Raw genomic sequence first — 18524 nt, forward strand, 5'->3', positions numbered from 1 at the left:
CATGTAAATCCAAACATTAATCACACAACCTTAAGTGTACAACGTGTGCACTGTGGGACTGAGGAAGAAACCAAAGGCAGTTTGCTATGTTAGTTTAAGAAAATAGTTTAAGAGCACCTGCCAGGTACATAAGGTCATATGAAGTCTCTTGATATCTTGTAAGAATCTAGAGCAGTGTAATCACTCTGTAACATAGAGCAGTTATACTAGCTTAGCTTTTCTCCTATCAGTAAATTGGATTTGAGTATAAAGGGAAGTACATGGATCATTTAAAGATGCATTTCATTTGGCAGAGATGTTCTCCCTAGATACTCATTTAACAGTGACTGTAATCCCTGAAAGAAGAAGATGTCTAGGTCTATCCATGATTTTACTGAAGATAAAATGAAATATGACAAATAACATCCTCCTTCCTTCACACTCCCCTCAACTAGTCTACCCCTTAACACATGCACATGCAAACCTCACCCAAAGAGCAAGACCTAGGCATCAAACCTGAAACCAAAATCACAGGAATCTGTCTAATACAATCTCTTTCCTGCTTCTCTGTAAGATGGTACATTTGACAGTTTGAAGAGCTTATAGAAGCTCAGTTTCTTAAAATTTATGATTGTAAAGCATTTTACAAAAGTTATGGAACATAATCAATTCAGAAGCACTGAATTTGCAAGTCATTCTAGAGTCAATAATCATAATATATACTTTATTATGTACAGTTTACAGATAGACTGAATTTCCATTAACAGTATTCAAGCATTTAAGAGTTTTAGGGATTTTTTAGCAGAGGGGAGGCACAGGGTCAGCAAAATGCTAAGATTCAACAAGCAAATTTTAAAAGGAAAAATGGAGCAGGGGATAGAAAGAGAGGAGATCTGGTTATTAAGAAATTACTTAAAAACATAGGTACAGCATAATAGGAATCAGTGCAACAAAAATGTTGGAACCTGGGCTACTAGTGTAGGATTCAACATCAAGACAGCAGAAGACAAATATATTTGTAAGAATGAAAGCAATACATCAGTTTGGTGCTTTTGGATGCACTTAGTACATATTGCAATATCATTCCTGTTTCTTGTGCATTATGGCAGTCAACAGGACAGTGTGTTCACATATTTTCCAAAATAAAAACAACAAACAAAGTACATGATGGAAAAATATTCACAATTCTAATACAGAAAGGCTAGGACATTGTATCTAATAAATAAAGTACACCAGTGTAGGATTACCCACACTATAGCAAAAATAATCTTGGGAGTATAAAAGGTCGCATTAATAAAGCCACATCAAGCAGCTCCCCTGGATCCAATTAATACTTGGACTATAAATCTTAAAAGTACTAAGACACCTCAGAAAACTAAAACATGATGTTAATAAAATGAAAACCTGTCAATCATGCATACTTTACAAATGGGGGAAGGAAGGGAAGATGAAGGAGGCAACAGAAAGGAAGAACACCATGTGACAAAGAAGTCTCACATATTACCTTAATTCTATCAAGTTCCCTTGAAACATGGCTGAAGGTATAAGCAGCTCAGGGACAAGTATTACCAGGAAGGTTTTAGAAACCAAGAGGTAAGGTTATCTGAAAAAAGATTTTCTGAAAGGTCAACTTCACACCTCTGTGAAAACAGCTTTTCTGGGACACAGCCTGCATTACAGACACAGAGAATTTTGAACCTTACAAGAAGTTTTGATACACTACTAAAATTATGAAGAATAGATAAAAACTACCAAGTGATATGTGGAGGAAAATTAAACTGTATATTTTATGAACATCAGTAACTACCTGTTTGTGTCTGACAGTCAGAAGTTTAAATTACTGGCACATGGTAGCAGAGTACCCTTGACATGGTGGAACAGCAGTCTATTAAGAATAGAAGTACTGAAGAAAAATAAATGAAAAGTAGAACAATGTGTGTCAGAGATGTAGAATAAATACAACAGGTAAGAACAGAAATCTGTTTGGGTCAAATCCTTTGGGGAAGGGAAGTAGGTAAAACAGGTTCTTTCAAAGACAGACTAAAAGAGAATTTGTTCCAGCAACAGTGTTTTCTATGGATGCAGATCTTTAACATCGCTAAAAATAAAGTGAATTATATCATTTCAGGTGACTAATTACTCAGACACAAAATGAAGAACAAATCAAACTCTTAAGTGGAACGACTTAGTTATTCTTGGAGCTAATGGCTGATAAATTTATGAAATAGCTACTGAAGCAGTAAATTACTCCATTACTTCAAGACTGTTCTCACTAACTAATGAGGACATTATAAAACAGCTACTCATAACCTAATCCATATATTACTGGATTTTTATTTAAATAAAAGATGAAAAATCCCAAACAGGTTAATAACTAGGTCTTTGAATGTCAGTGACAAATATCTTGATAGTGAAAGTTAGCAAAGACATCCAAGATGCAGCAGAAGCCTGGTGTTTAACACAAGGATGCTCAAACATTTTAAGGATATGTATATCAAGTTGAATGGGTAAAACTCCATGTGTGACAAGCCAATCATTGAGAAGATGTGCAAGTAAGACATCAGAAATGTGCAGAGATCCTATCAAGAACAGCAGGGGACAGGCAGGGGACAAAAGAGCAACACCAAAAGCTGCATCTTATGCAGCAAATCTAAACTACACTTGAACAGATTATTATACACTAAAATTATAGTCTTTTAGGGCTTTTCTGTATCAATGTAGGAAAAAAGGGAAAATGTGTTTACTAAAAGGGATAAAAACTAAGAATATTCAGGAATGAATCCCCAACCTTCACCATAATCTTTACCTATGTTGTCTGAGCTATGAAAACTATGACAAATGGAAAATAGGAACACTTTAAGAATGACTAAAGTTCAGGCAGTCAAAAAAAATCAATTTCTCAGAATTATGGAAACAATGACACATAGGATTGTCCTTTCTAACATAAAACTTCAAAGAAAATATCACTTCTGGAATGAGTGGGGAACAGCATCTATATTGCCAATGATTCTGTCAGGAGGGAAGGAGCATGAAGCAACCTGTGTTGCCATTATTCCAAACCAGAGCTGCCTAACAGTGGGTTCATCAAGGTAAGACAGCTGTGAAGAGGCCAGATGCAATTCAGGGAGTATTCACTGGAATGGAAGAGAACGACCCAGTGGCATTGTACAACATCCCAGTGAGACCACACCTGGAATGTTATATGTAATTCTCCTTGTAACAGCTAAAAAACCCACACACTCGAGGAATTTCCAATTGGAGCAGCTGCACAGAAAGGCTGCAAGGGTGATCTGGAAACTACAGAGTACAAAAAGTACTTCATTGAGTTAGTATAGCAGAAAAAAAAAGCCAAGAAGAAGTACAAATTCCTTCTATAAATATAGACGAGACAAGCAGCAGGAAGAGAAAAGAACGATTTATCTAGAGGAAATTGTTTCCACAAAAACAAGTATATCTAAAGGCCATTTAGACTATTAAAACACTAAGGGTGGGAATTAGGTCTCCAAATTAATAATTAGGTTGTAGAAAAGACTGCTTCCTCACAGTTTGTTCTGTTTTCACCACAGAAGAGCTGGTGCAAATAACCTAACTTCTTAAAATACAACTGGTAAGTTCATGAAAAGAATTACAGATAGGACCACTATAATAATGGGACCTTGTGCCATCAAAGGTTCTTGCTACTGCTTTATTCCTAATCAGTGAAAATTAATCTATTAATTAATGATCTGAAGCTTTCTTTACCAGACAGTGTAATTTGTAGCAAAGAACTTAAGAATCTCCAAAATGCAATTATTGTCCTAATTCTCATCCATCCTGTTTCACTTTTTGAAGATGCTGCAACCATAAATTTTCTTCTATAGCAACTCTCTTACAATGTCAGGAGATCAAGAGGAGTTAATTGGTCCAATACTGGCTTAAGCTATTGAAGGTATTTCTATTCTGTTGAATGAAGCAAAAAATTGAACTATGGAAGACTGAGCTCTGCTATGTGATAAGTAACACTACTAATACTGAGAATTCTTAGTTACATCGGTGAACAGATACTGCTCACCTCAAGCATCATTTTAAAACCAGCTGTTTTGCTTTTGGGATCAAGTCAGCAATTTCCACAAGTTGCTGTGCAGTGTAAGAGCACAATGGCTTGGATCAGCCATAGCTGGATATCTGTATTTAATACACTATTGTATGGGTGAGACCTGCCTTACATTATGTGATCCTTTCTTCAAATCAAGCAACATGACACACTGTGATGCATCAGCCTGCTACAGCACTGTCACCCAATGCAGTAGTAATCAGGAATCTCTCTGAAGTCCTTCAGATTAAGCAACATCCTACAGGAAACTTACAGTTCCACTAGACTTCTTCTGAAGGGTCCATATCCCCATATCCTGATCAAAATTCATCAGAATGCTCTACTTGCAGTTAGCGTTGGAAGCAAATTTCATTATTATTCTCTTATTATACAGATTATTTACATTGTTCAGAGCTTGAAGAAAATAAGGAAGGGCTGTATATAACACTTTAAAGTATGTGCATTGAAAATTATAGTGTAAAGCACCAAAAGCCTTGCTGAGAAACCCAAGAGCCACCCTAGGAAAACAAAATTTAAAAGGATGCATCAGATCAGCTTGATTAGAATGCAGGATTAAAAATGAAACTACTTTGGTTTATGTTTAACCTACTTGTTAACTTACTAAGTTTTAAGAGAACCTTTTAAAATAACTTAAGAGTTTTCTAAGAGTAATTTCAGCTAACAGTATTTTTTACATGACAATCAATTATTTAAAATGTTAGGAAATAATTAATATACTGGCAGTCTCATAAATATGGGTCCAAGCAACAAAAAATCCACACAATGTATCAAACGACAGCCTGATTTCCCAGAAAACCACATCAATTTCTACAATAGCTTAACTAGAATAATAAACTTTATATATAATCAATTCTGATATATAGCCTGTTACTTATGAGAACATAAAAGAAAGGTGGCAAATACCAGTTCTGTGTGGAGTTCTATAATACTTCATTTTTCACTTTTAAGTGCTTATTTGATATATCCCACAACTTCAAATCCTCAAATGCTAGAATAATTCAAAAGAAGTTGTTCTGGTTTTAAAACCAAGCACTATATTAAAAAAGCAAAGAAACTGCCTCCCCCCCCAAAAAAAACCAACCCCCACAAAAACTATCAAACAAACAACACCTCCAGCCACCCAAAAAAATCCTCACCAAGTCTAATCTTATGACTTCTAAAATCCTAGACTAACTAGTTTGACAATAATTCTGCACTAAAAAAGTCATAAAAAGGATGATGCAGAATGCAACACTAAAGATACTGAACTCTGAAAATAAACTCATTTTTAACAGACAACGTAGACTTCAGATTATCTGAATTCAAGGGAAAAAATAAATATGGTGATGTAGAACTTACGTTCATCTGTGTACTTCATACAGTTTGATGTAATTTCTGTAACAAACTGTGATAGTGTCAACTATTTGTGCAAATTAAAGCAGGTTAACTATGAGACCCCAGAGAATAATTGCAGTGGGGAAGCAGTGAACAGAATAGACAAAATTAAGGTGCAACAAATATTATTCAGAATGGATTATTTGCAAGAATATAAATCTATTGACCTTTCTAGATAAACTGTTAGAAAGTTGCTAAGTTGCTTGTTGCACTCAATAATTACATTCATAGGAAAAGTTCTGATTATTGACAGGAAACATAACAAATGAGGAAGTAGGCAGGAAGCCAAACTTTGGCATGGTCAGTTTTCTCTGTGTCAGTACATGCTGTGAGAAAGTGCCCTTCTAAAATCCTTGTAACTACTCATAAATAAATAGCTTGGAAGAAAAAACTTAAAATTAGAAGAAAATCCTGAAGTTCCCAGTGTTTATCTCATTCACAATCCAGATTTTGACAATAGTTTCCTTCTGCAAGTTGATAGTTCCTTTTAGAAGGAGAAGGTAGAGCTGACTGCCTTAAAATTCTTCACTTGAGAATTTCAATTAAATCTAACAGGACTCTAATTTACATGTAATATACGCCCCTAATGAAAAGATCTTTATAAAACACAGTAGGAAACTTCATGAAGAAACTGTTCAGCAGCATGGCTTAATAACTGTCAGGCCAAATTTCTTTTTAAAAATGACATATATAGGTATTGGAACAAATACAGCCTTTGCAATCTATATGTGGGAACACATTATAAAAGTAACTAACCATGAGAAAATAAGAAAGCCAGCACAGGTAGTTGAAGTCCCCAGTGAAGCAATTATGCTCGAAGTAATTAACACAACCCTTTCCAAGAGATGTGATGCACATGCTTCTCTGTATAATGATGTAATAAATGTTATTGAAATATTTTGTGCAGTTCTGGCTCACATGTGATGAAAACTGGCTACAGTGCAAGGAATAACTGAAAGGCAGGAGAACATGCCCTTACTGCCAGCAAGTACCATGAAGTTCTTATCAGAAAGGATTCTGAGAACTGGTCTTACTACAAAAGCTCCATCAAGAGAATGGAGTCACCAGGATTGCAGAGGGATTAGCAAATTATGATATAAAAACCAGTAGCTGGAAACAAACCAATAAGGGATCAATTAAAATTAAAAATAAAAATGCAGTCTTAATGAAGAGTGCAGCTCCAACACTGAAACAAGCTACCACATGCTACTATGGTTTCTCCAGGTTTTGATGTGTTCTGATCAAGATTGAAGTTCTCTGGAAGGGATGCTTTAGCTAAACCTATATTAATATAAAAAGTAAAGTAAATGTAGAACCTTCTAAAATATAGACAGTCAGGGGGTTTGAGATTTGATCCTCCTAGTCTCAAACTATTAATTTGAGCATCCAGTTATGATAGCTGTCCCTTTAACACTTGCTGTAGAAAGCTTACAGCTAGCTTCACATTACTCAACTCCCAAATACCTGCCTCGTCACCAAAACACAAAATTACACAATTGTAAAAATTTTCTCCCTATAGGGAGAATGACAACAAAACTGGACAGACTATGAAAGACATATACATTTATAAAGGATGTATTTATGCACCAATGATCTTAGATGCAACCATGATAATCAAAGTACACAAAGAAACTTAGAGGTGTCTTCTGCAATTGCAAAGTGAGATGCTGCACAGTCTACTCCATGTTGAGTATTGAAGGAAAGTTCTATTATCAGGAAAGACATAAATATAAGGAGTTCATTATTAAACATGAAAAATCATCATTTTTAAGTACCTTGAAATCACTAAATGCCCAACACTGGCAACAGAAGGTCAAGCAAACAAATCAAGTTTTTTTAAATCTCCAGGAAAGCATTTAGCTTGATAAAAAATAAATGTCCTAAACTCAGTCAATCACCAAACCTTCTCCAACAAGAGCCGCACAGATTCCAAGTACTGGGAAGCCCATATATACACAGAAACATGGACGAAATAAAAATAGGCTGCTCAGATTGCTATTTGAAGCATGACTTTCAAAAAAGCATAAGAAGCAACAAAATCAGCCCTCAAGCCCCAAAATAACAAAATTTTGTGAAAATCATAAGTAGGTATGTTTGGTATCCATTGGATGGCCTTCTTACACACCCTATTATTCCCCATATATTTGCTCCCAAAGCAGTCAGACCTGTGATTTTTGCTGCAGTGTATGTATACTGTATTCCACATTATTAACCCAATGTCCTTAGGAAAATGTAGATCTCTATGAACTATAATGAAGATAGTTTCTGACTAAAGCCAGAACAAATTAGTTATACTTGAAAACTTTTTGTTTGCCTGCCTTGAATTCCCTGCAGCAGCCAGCTCATGACCCAAACTGGGACTCTTTCAATCAAGTTTCAAAGAATCTACAGCCTAGCAAACATAATTCAGGGGTAAGACCCTGAGGCCACTGACCAATTTGTTACATAAAGCATTATCTACCTATCAACAGTGTCTTCTTTAATGGACCATTCAGTAAAAGCATATAACAACAACCAAAGGGGAAGAGGGATGGGGAAGTAAGATAGAAGAGCCAAGGATAAAAAGAAAAAACACAAGCAAATGATACTGTGTTTCATGACTTACAGAAAAATCATTCCTGATAACTAATTCATTTAACTCCCAATATAAACAGGATTGAAATTGAATGAATTTGAAAATTCATGTTGTCAAATATTGACAAGAATGCATTCACAAATCTGAAACATATGATTTTGGCAAGCACAGAACATCACTACTTCTTCTCCAATCTTACATTATCATCCTTTCTTCAAATAATCCCCAGTGCTCTATTTATCAAGGGAAAAAACCCCACAAAAGCACAAGTTTTACCAGCACCACACACTGCAGTGCAACTAGAACTAACCCTGGGAAAGCAGAATAGGGTAGTCTGTTTCCTTCCGTTGATAAATATCTTCCTGTCCCACAAAACAGCAGTGTATATCCAACACTGCCTGTACCAACCAATTCTTTTCTATGCCCACCTGGACATCTCCAAGAAGAAAACAAGGTTTTTATTCACTGAACTGAGAGGAATGTTAAAAGGCTCTGTGATTCTGGGAAATCTAATGTAGCTCAAAAGAGCCTTGAGGGTCAGGAAGGAAAAGATTTAATAGTTTTCAGAGGAATGACATATTGGCCTGATGCTTCTGTGAAATATTCTTGGAAGAAAAAAAATTTCCATCACACTTCAAGAAATGTAAATGTTTAAACTGTGAACTAAGTCTTGAGTTGTCTTCAAACCTGTTACCATATGCCTTTCCTTTTTGAGTGTACTTAACATTAAAATAACATGCTTGCACTCCTCAAATAACCCATCTGCTGTTCCCTACTTCTGCTACTTTAAAAGCTTGTCAGCTGCTATCCATTGCAGTTCCAATTCTTAGCATAAAATTAGCAATTTACTATTTACTTTGCCTAATTACACTAATTGTAGGCATTGTATTTGTATTAAAGTGCCCCAGCATTTAAAATATTAAGGGAACCCCAAACAGTTAAGATTAAGAAAACAATATCCCAAGTACTTCACTAAGAAACCTGACTCCATCTCCCTTGACTGAGAACCTACTCTTGACTAATTATGAATTTAAAACAGACAGAAGTGCTGTTTCAAGATTTCACATCATTCAATACACCACCAAGATATAAATTCCTTGTAACAAGAAGATTAAAAAAAAACGAGGGACTATTGCAAATAAGGCTGCTCAAGAAATTGCAAATGTACAATATATACTGTACAACATAGACAAGCCCAGTATGAACCAATGCAGTGCAACCACCACTACCTTGCATCACCCTGAATACACCCTCAGACTGGAATGCACACCTCTGGGACTACTTACACATTCAGAGTGGGAAATCACTGGATTAATAGAAACAAAACTCAAGGAAAACCCAAGCAACTGAGACCTGAAGCCCCGCTCATGGCTAAGTACTTTAGCAGTTTAGGATATTTTGTCACTCCTTGCTGCCTAGTCTCACATTCAGGGCAGCATGTCCTTGTTTCTGTTTCAGGAGGAGAAATGGATCATCTCATTCAGCTTCCCACATAGTTTGATGGTTAGGACTCTGAGTTGCATTATTTGTGGGCTAAATCCTGTCAAGCTGGATAGGAACTGAACTTCATATTTCTACTACTGGGACAAGCTCTCTAATGAAAGGAGAAAACCCTTAACTTTCAATGAATTCAAAGAAAGTAGCACCTGATTGGGATTACCTATTCAGGTTTACTAGTGCTGGCATCTTATTCCCACCCATCTCAGTATTGATACTGAGTGCAGCATTCAAACTCTTCAGTATCTTAACCTGTTCAGTAATCTTTTGTCTAGAGATCTTTTTGTCCCTAGATTAAAGCATTCTCAGATTGCAGGAGGCTTCAAAGATTAGCCAGCATTTAAAAGGAGACTGACTGTATTTCTTTATGATTTCTTTATAGAGTGGCTACAACCTAGCAATTTAAGCCTACGAGAAGTTTGGAAAAACAATGCTATAAATATTCAGCAAATAACTTTCCTTTTTGTATCTCTGAAAAAAAAATTACTACAGATCTATTTCAATTTTACAGGTTTCTTAGATTTTTGCCAATAGTTTTCCCAATACCTGTTCAGATCTCAGAGCAAAGGGCATATTTATGCTGCCAATATAATGAATACAGGAAGAACAATCAACTCTCTATTCAAAGAAAAAGCTATACCTTGCTACTAACAGCCCAGGGTGTTTGCTCATTCCTTCCATTTCTTTAGATAATGATCAGACAGAACTCTTTGGCTCTGAGGAATTCTTTCTACTTATTGATCTAAAATGCCCAGGGCAAAATCATTATCTGATTGGCCAACTCTCTAGCTTTATAGTGTAGGAAGGTTAATATTAATTACAGATCCAAAGGTATGCTTGCTGTATGCTTCAAATATTGAACTCGAACTCCAGGAATGCACTGGGTTTTCAAATATCAAAAACTGACAGACAACATATTTACTAATTGATTACAACAGAAGAGTGCTGGAAAGTAGCCACTTCTCTGCATTATTAATGGTGTATCCTATGAGCTCCTTGCAACCTCTGGCATTTTACAAAGAATGCAATATTAGCTTGTGAAAATGTAGATTCTTTTTAAAGCGATACAAAAGAAAAAGAACATACAGCTGTGAAGAGAGCAAGAACAGCACTCAGTGCAGCAATGCAATGACAGCATACAGAGGAATGTAGATAGGAATAATGCACAAGAAATGAGAGAAATAAGGAATAACATAAATCAAAAGCACTATGCTTTAATATTTCCAAATACAGGGATTTATTACTCTGCAAAGCCATCACATTATCAATTTGCATAAAGCTGTGGTAAAGCATCCTGACAGAAACACTGAGAATACCACGAGAATTCTTGTAGTATTCAGCTTACAGGATTGCAGACATAACTGAAAGATAAAGAATAAAGACAGCTGAAGTGTTTACAAAAGCCAGTAAAGCACCATAGGTGAATAATGAAATGTTTCAGTGTATCTAAAAATTAGCAACCTGTAGAGGAAGAGAAGAGGATCTCTTTCCAATCTACATGAGATTATATTGTTTACAGAAGTTGCAAAATAAGAACACAGATTCAGCAATACACTAAGAGGTTGTATTTTATATATACGCATGTACACGTTGCCAACCATTTCCAAAGCACTACATATCAAAAGCTGGTAAATCCTTGTAAAAATAACCCAGTTACATGATAGAATCAATTCAAATTTATATTATTGACCAGATGTGCCTGTCTGGCTGTCAGTATCAATTGCAGAGAGCTGATAAGAAATCTCAATCATATTTTTGATTTCTTTGGGAAATTGACAGCGCTAAAAACAAGACTCTGAAAGACTTTCTAGAGATAAATTTAACTGTTTCACCTTGGATTCGTCAGCATTTGTTACTGCATTTGATGGTGATTCCTACTGTCAAGATATTCCTCTGAAATTCCCTGATCTGTAGCAGTACACTGTAATGCCGCACACTGTATCACCACAGAGTCCATATCATACCACAGGAGCAACAATTTAGCATCACTGCTATGACCTCTATGATTAATATACATACATACATTAATACAAACATCAGTACTGTAATGAACAACTTGGAATGTTTAACCAAAGCCGCAGTATAAACTACTCTGGAAAAGCCATGAACCACATTTGAAAAATCCATAAATACTTTCTGAATGCTCACAAGAGTATTTTTAACCATTTTACTGAATTGATCCTTGTTCTCCCATTACAATAGAGATTAATATAATAGGGAATTCTCTTATAACAATAGGGAATTCTGAAAGTACAGTCTCAGAAATACTTTGGGCTATTACTAGTCTGAGACACATAGCAGTTACAGCTACATTATTTACATTGCCACTAAGTGGCAGAAGATGAAACAAAAACAGACAGAAGATGACAGTCAAAGTGCTTTGAACATATTTGCCTTTAACAATAATAGGGTATAAAATTAGGAAGCTGATACTTCAATTGCCTTTCAAACCTTGACTTACTGACAAGTCCCTTGGTCCTGAGGAAAGCACAAACAGATTTGAAAGAGAAACTGCTACATAGTTCTGAAATTGTGAAACATGTATAGAAGCCTCTGATAAGAATGGAAACAAGTCATAGGTGTGCAGATCACCTCGGAAGTGAGATACAGCAAATGGCAACAAAAGCCATTGCACAGAACTGGCTGCAAGACACAGAAGTTCTGACAAGAGGTGATACCAACAGAGGTCCTGGTCAGATTTGTGATGAAAAAGGCAACAGTACCTTATAGAGACAGTCAAATGGAGACTTGAAATGTCAATGAACAGGAAGGGAAACAACTATAGTTTCTGTTTTCAAATTAATAATACTTAAAGAAATAATATTTTTCTGGTAGGCTGATATAATAACAATTTATGATATAGAATCTAAGAATGAGGTAATTAAAAAAATTTGTCCAAATAAGCATATAGGATATATGGATTACAACTTTAGTGACAGCTGGTAAAGCACCAAAGTGAAAGACTGGAAGTTAATGAGTTAATTGAAACTGTCCTTGAGATATTTTCCTATAAAGAATTCTATTAGATTTTTATAAGAAAATAAATAAAAAAAAAAAAAAAAAAACCAGAAAAAAACAACAAGAAACCCTTTACAAAAGTATAAAATCCAAATGTATGTTAAGATGTACTTAACATGAAAAATAAACAGAAAGAATGATTTCTTTCTTAAACAACAGAACATTTAGCAAACATGCTTCTTCCCTGCTCACTCATGTAGCTGTCCATCAGCCAACTTCAGATGACTGTTATTAGGTAACCAAACAAGGAGATTCTGTTTTATGAGGTATTTTACAAAATAGATTCCATACAATATCCGTAGAGTTATCTGTACGATGGGATAAATCTATCCTAGCTGATAGGAAAGTCCTGTTTATCCTTCTTGCAATATTTCATAAAAATAGAATACACAAACATAGTACGAAGCATGCAACAGGGAGAATTTATTTACACAGATGGTGTAGAAAAAAACAAAGTAAGATCAACTATCCAGTTCTAACCACCCTTCCAAAACAAATACTTTAGCACTGTTTAACAAGCCTTTAATAAGCGGACTTGAAATAAATGGGTGGGAAAGAACACTGGTGGAAAAAAAAATAGGTCCATCTTCAAATCCATCCCCTCTTGAAATGAATGAGATGAGAATTCAGGAAAAATAAGAGAAAGCATAGAAAGGAAACAAGACATTGACTCACATAAAATTTTCTGGATATTCACTCAAGGCCATATCCATGATATTCAAAGCATCATGATAGTGTTTCTGGGCTGATAGTAAGAGTGCAAGGAGATGAAGAGAGTTGGCATCATCTCCTTGTAGCTGCAGAGCCTGACGAACATAACCCAAAGCTTCTGGTATCTAATTAAAAAAAAAAAAGGCAGAAAAAGAAAGCACCACTATTAGAAGTATTGCCTTTTACTTGATTGACATCCATAAAATTTTCAAAATGCTTATGTGACATGTAGAATTCTATACACTCCTGTAAGACACTACTCAGAAGTTTAAAATGGATGTGATGCTCTACAGTGAATACTGAAAATTAAATTAATATATCAATCCTGGAAACAAAGATATAATAAAATAATATAAATATTATATATATTTATATATTATAATATATAAAATTAAATAATATATTAACCCTAGAAAGTAAGATATGTTTTTATAAAACAGTTACCTTCGGCCCCTTAAAATATTCTCTTTCGAATCCTAGTTGTATTTCTATATAATTTTGAAAATATTTTAATTGCAATGCTTAACTGAAATGTACAGCAACAGTAACTTTCTTTATGTAGAATTTCATTGTCTCCTCAGCTGCCTGTGTTTTTGTTCAAAGTAAGTACAGTAAGTGTTAAAACAAGTGTTAAAACAAGAAATTTAATTAAGCAACACAAGTATTTTGGAATTCAGAATGTACACAGTCATAGCCTGCTCCTCAAAAATATTTTGTGCTAGTAAAGTGACAATCCATTCCACTCTAACACAACACAGTCCAAGTTCTGTGCTACTCATTAGCAATGAAAAGTTGTCACTAGAGAATGTAAATAACTGCGCTCAAGGCTACTTTGTGAAATAAATGTGACATAGAAAGAGATTGACCATGATATACAGAAAGTAGTTCCATATTATCCATATTCATCTGATGTATGGTAGAATGGCTTAAACCTAACAGCTGTACAAGTTGGACTAAGGTCTGATCTCTTTTATAGTGACAAAATATTTTCCAGTTTTCTTAAATACTTTTTTGTAATTTTGTTCACAACAACCAAGCCTCACAGAGATACTCAGAGTGGGTACAGATATCAGCAGGTACTCAAGATTTAAGCACTGTAAAGATCGTTAAAGACTAGATTCAAGAGCTTCCCTCTCTATGATCTGAGCAGAGATTACACATAATAGTTAAAAACACCTTAAAAACTGACTTTTTTTGCTCCCTGTCTAGCAACATAAATGCTGAAATAAGTGCAATGACTTCCATCTTATTTCTGATCCTAAATCTGGAAATAATGACAAAATTCTGGAGAACTGCATAAGACTGAAGGTGCTTGGAAAGAGTATTTCGGGGTTTTTCCATATGTATGAATATGTGCACAAGGAAAACCAGGTTTTTATTGAAGAAATCTTCATCTCTATTCATCAACAGATACAAATTCTTACCTTTGTATGACAGCACAATGCTGCACTTTTAAAACATAACTAACCTGTCTGGAAATGGCAAGCTGCAGTGCCAAGTAAAACGCTGCCAAATGATCTGTTGGAGACAAACTGTGAGCCCTTAAAAACAAAGAAACAAAACAAAAAATGAATTTTACCCCTGTTCAGATAGGTTAGACATATCCATAAATGCATATATATTCATTTATTCATATTCAGGACTCTTCACTACATGTATGCTCAAATTTTGATATAAGTGGTGTTCATTTCAGCAACTTTTCTTATGCTTCTCAATCATCCTTGATCTAAAGAAAGCACCTTGGGACATGAAAAGTCTTTTTTAATAGAAAATAATAATGTAATTTCTGCTTAAATCTTAAAATAAATCTTTAATACAAAATTATTCTTCAAATAAATTAATACTCCAAAACACTAGATGTCATTACTTAGAATATTTATAAGAAAAATTCATTAAATGAAATTTTCTTACTGAAAAAAGGTGGGGGGGAAATCCAAAAATGAATTCCCCAGAACACCATGCTTTTAAGGAGATTGATTATATCAACTTTTTTCCACCTTTTAAAAAAATATGTTTGTTATCTCCTCTTTAATATTTTGGTCAAATGCACACTCTGAGTTTTAATCATTTTACTATCCTACAGAAATTCTTCTTGCAATACACTCTACTATTTTTGCCTGTAATAAAATCTTTCTGCTACTAGATAAGAGCGTTTTAGCAAGGGGATGCTTGAGCATAATGACAAAAAAAATATTATGGCTGTACCCCAAATGATCTGTAGTAAATACTGGGCAGGAAACCTGGGACTATTTTTTATTTACATTTGTTGCATTATTTTAACGGAGTCTCATTTAGAACTCTATTTTGCAATAATCATCTTTGGAACATCTAGTGAGTCGCTTCCGTTGGGAGGAAGCATCAAAACTGACCTTTAAACCACCAAAACCACAGAGAACCTTCTGCTTCTGACCTGTGCATTTCTGCCTTCTCAAGTCCCAGCAGCTGCACAGGTCCATTAGCTTAGTAACTACACCCAACATGCTTCAAAGAGGTTTAAAGTTATTAAAGGACAGCTCCATATTTTGGTAACTTCACCTGTAAATTGGAGACTAGATGCACAGGTAAAGCTAACAGGGTCCAGGACCAGTCCTTTTTTAAATTTTAATTCACAAATTAAGCAATACTAAACAAGAACAAGAGATTTTTACTTAGAGAGTACTTCTTCAGTCACCCAAGCTTCAGATAGTGAAAGAATGAAGCTATTAGTATCTATCTACCATGTGGTGAGTTCTGTGAAACTTCAGTTTACACCAACCACAGGAAAAGCATTGAAAGTCTCCCAAAGTTTAACGAAAAAAAAGTTAGTGAAACAAACATCCCCTCAGTACTGCGTGAAGAGGGCAACAAGCACCTTCTTGAACAGCCACCAACATAAATTGGTAAGCCTTGAAATCTGACTCAGGCAAGGGTACAAAATGTAACTGTATTTCTTCAGGACCACTATTTCTTCAGGAATTGGCTCTCTAGGTAGGTGATTTTAAAAATTCACAAAAAAAATTATTGGAAAAAAAAAAAGGTACATCAAAATACCGAGTCCAGTACAGGTGGCTTGCTTTATAAACTGGTAGATGACAGAGAATTTAACTCCCATCTCCTGGAAAACTTTTATTTTTCAGATGTGGTAAGAGAAAATGGGCATGACTAGTATGCTGGGTGAAAGACAACGTAAGACACAACCAAGCAACAACATTAGAACAGAGATTGAGAAAGAGTAATTTCACAGTGATAAGAAGCTGAATTTTGGCATGACCTGGCAATGTGCTTTTACCAGCCAGAAGGCCAAACATGCGTTGGGCTACATCAAAAGAAGTCTGACCACAGGGCAAGGGAGGAGATTCTCCCCTTCTACTCCACGCTCATGAGACCCCACATGGAGTGCTGTGTCCAGGTGTGGGGTCCCCAGCATGGGGAGCATGTGGATCTATCAGAGTAAGTCTAGAGAAGTGCCACAAAAATGATGAGAGGCCTAAAGCACCTCTCCTTTAAAGACAAGCTGAGAGAGTTGTGATTGTTCAGCCTGGAGAAAAGAATGCTCAGGAAGATATTACAGCACCTTGCAGTAACTAAAAGGGTCCTACAGGAGAGCTGGAAAGGAGGTTTCTACAAAGGTATGTATGGATAGGAAGAGGAGTAGCATCTTCAAACTGGAAGAGAATAGATTTAGATTAGATATTAGGAGAAATTCTTCACTATGAGGATGGTGAGGCACCACCAGAACACATCCTGAGAAGTTGTGGATTCCCGATCCCTGGCAGTGGTCAAGGCCAGGCTGAAGGGACCTTTGAGCCATCCAAAAAGTTGACTCTCAGAATTCTGAGAATCACTATTCTGAACTGGAGAATAGGGTCAGCAGAAACTGAACTGGAATGGGTTAGCTTCACACTATGGTCCATTTCATCCCTTGTTGTTTCAAAGAACCCTCAAAAGAAAGCAATTCACTGTTGGAGTCTCAAAAAGTAGTGAATGCACAGAATTGGTGAAAAATGGTTAGCATATTATTTTTGAAACAGTGATGATTAAGTCAGTAGAGGTAAGAGGGATAAGTGAGGAACTGAGGTATAAACCAGGAGGTAGAAAGTTCAGTTTCAACATGGAGAAAATACCTAAGTAGTAAAAAACCTAATTAAAACCACTAAGGAACAGAAGAGCAAAGATAAGTTAAAACATACTTATATACAGAGGAATTGCTAAAACAAGACAGAAAAAAGCACCAACACATACCAGCCTCGCTCTAAAGTTACCTGCAAAACACTTTTTCAACCCTATCCCCTCAGATACAAAATCACCACCAAAAAGCCAGGGCTTCATTTTAACATTAATGCACAAAGTGGTTTCCCTACATTTAGGCTTATCTCATCAAAGAAGGGTTTTCAAAGGTACATAAATATAAAAGACATATTTAGATGCTGCAGCACTTTTGCCAGCTTTGCCATCAAGTTTTGTTTCCTCTGTAATTAGGGTAGAAGTAACCTCATTCACCTGTTGTCATTTCATTTGCAGAGTCCATGAGAATGAACTACTGTCATCCCCAATGGCACTGCTTCCAGGTAATACACTTGGAAGATGACATCTGCACTGCCATTGCCTACACTGTTATGTTTCCAGATAGAATTTTAATTTCCTCTAGCTTACTACCTCAAAACCTGCACTTCACCCCTCAACCCCAGCAGCACAGCATCAATTATTGCTCTGCTTCTACAGAGATAATTGCAAGGGCCTCCTATACAATCTGATCAGTGGACAGCACTCTTAGAAACGCTGTCTCATTGAACCATGACTCAAAACCTTACATTGTGTGGTTTTTCATACTAGATGAGAATGTCTGAGCAAATATATTATACTAGAGAGCAACACAAATGTCTCTAAATAAAGGGAAATCCTTAGAAATCAATTTAGGCAATGCTGGCAGAAAATGATGGAAATAAATGCTACAGAAATACATTCTGTTCTCATGATGGGAGACTCCCAGAGGTGAAGTTGTCATTATACCATTTTTACAAGTCTCTCTTTTTAGAACATAATAAAAGCTTTGCACTACATATAGCAGAACAAAATGGAAAGATCAACACCCACTTACCTCTGAAATGCAAGAAGAGCCTTTCTCTGCAAGACCTCTTGCATTCCTCGCAAAGATGCTAAAAAGGATATATTTAATCAGTGATACGAATGATGATGAGGTTTCATGCCACACACTAATTGAAGAAGCTTTAATACATTGACTGAAAAAATGGTTGCACACAGAAGATTTAATGTCTATCATTCTGCCAGGTATCCTTC

At 35.6% G+C, this 18524-nt stretch overlaps 1 protein-coding gene across 5 annotated transcripts in view; it reads right to left on the reverse strand.

The window, feature by feature from the left end:
• TTC7B (tetratricopeptide repeat domain 7B) overlaps positions 1-18524 on the reverse strand; it is a 120029-nt gene that overhangs the window by 44829 nt on the left and 56676 nt on the right. For all 5 annotated transcript variants that reach the window (XM_021531932.3, XM_085582274.1, XM_085582276.1 and 2 more), the window contains 3 exons: positions 18325-18382; positions 14716-14788; positions 13212-13372 (listed from right to left, as the gene is read on the reverse strand). In XM_021531932.3, the coding sequence (XP_021387607.1) occupies positions 13212-13372; positions 14716-14788; positions 18325-18382 (292 nt within the window). The remainder of the gene's footprint in view (positions 1-13211; positions 13373-14715; positions 14789-18324; positions 18383-18524) is intronic.

This window comes from Lonchura striata, chromosome 5 (assembly GCF_050655825.1).
Source record: "Lonchura striata isolate lonStrDom1 chromosome 5, ASM5065582v1, whole genome shotgun sequence".
Classification (NCBI taxonomy): domain Eukaryota; kingdom Metazoa; phylum Chordata; class Aves; order Passeriformes; family Estrildidae; genus Lonchura; species Lonchura striata.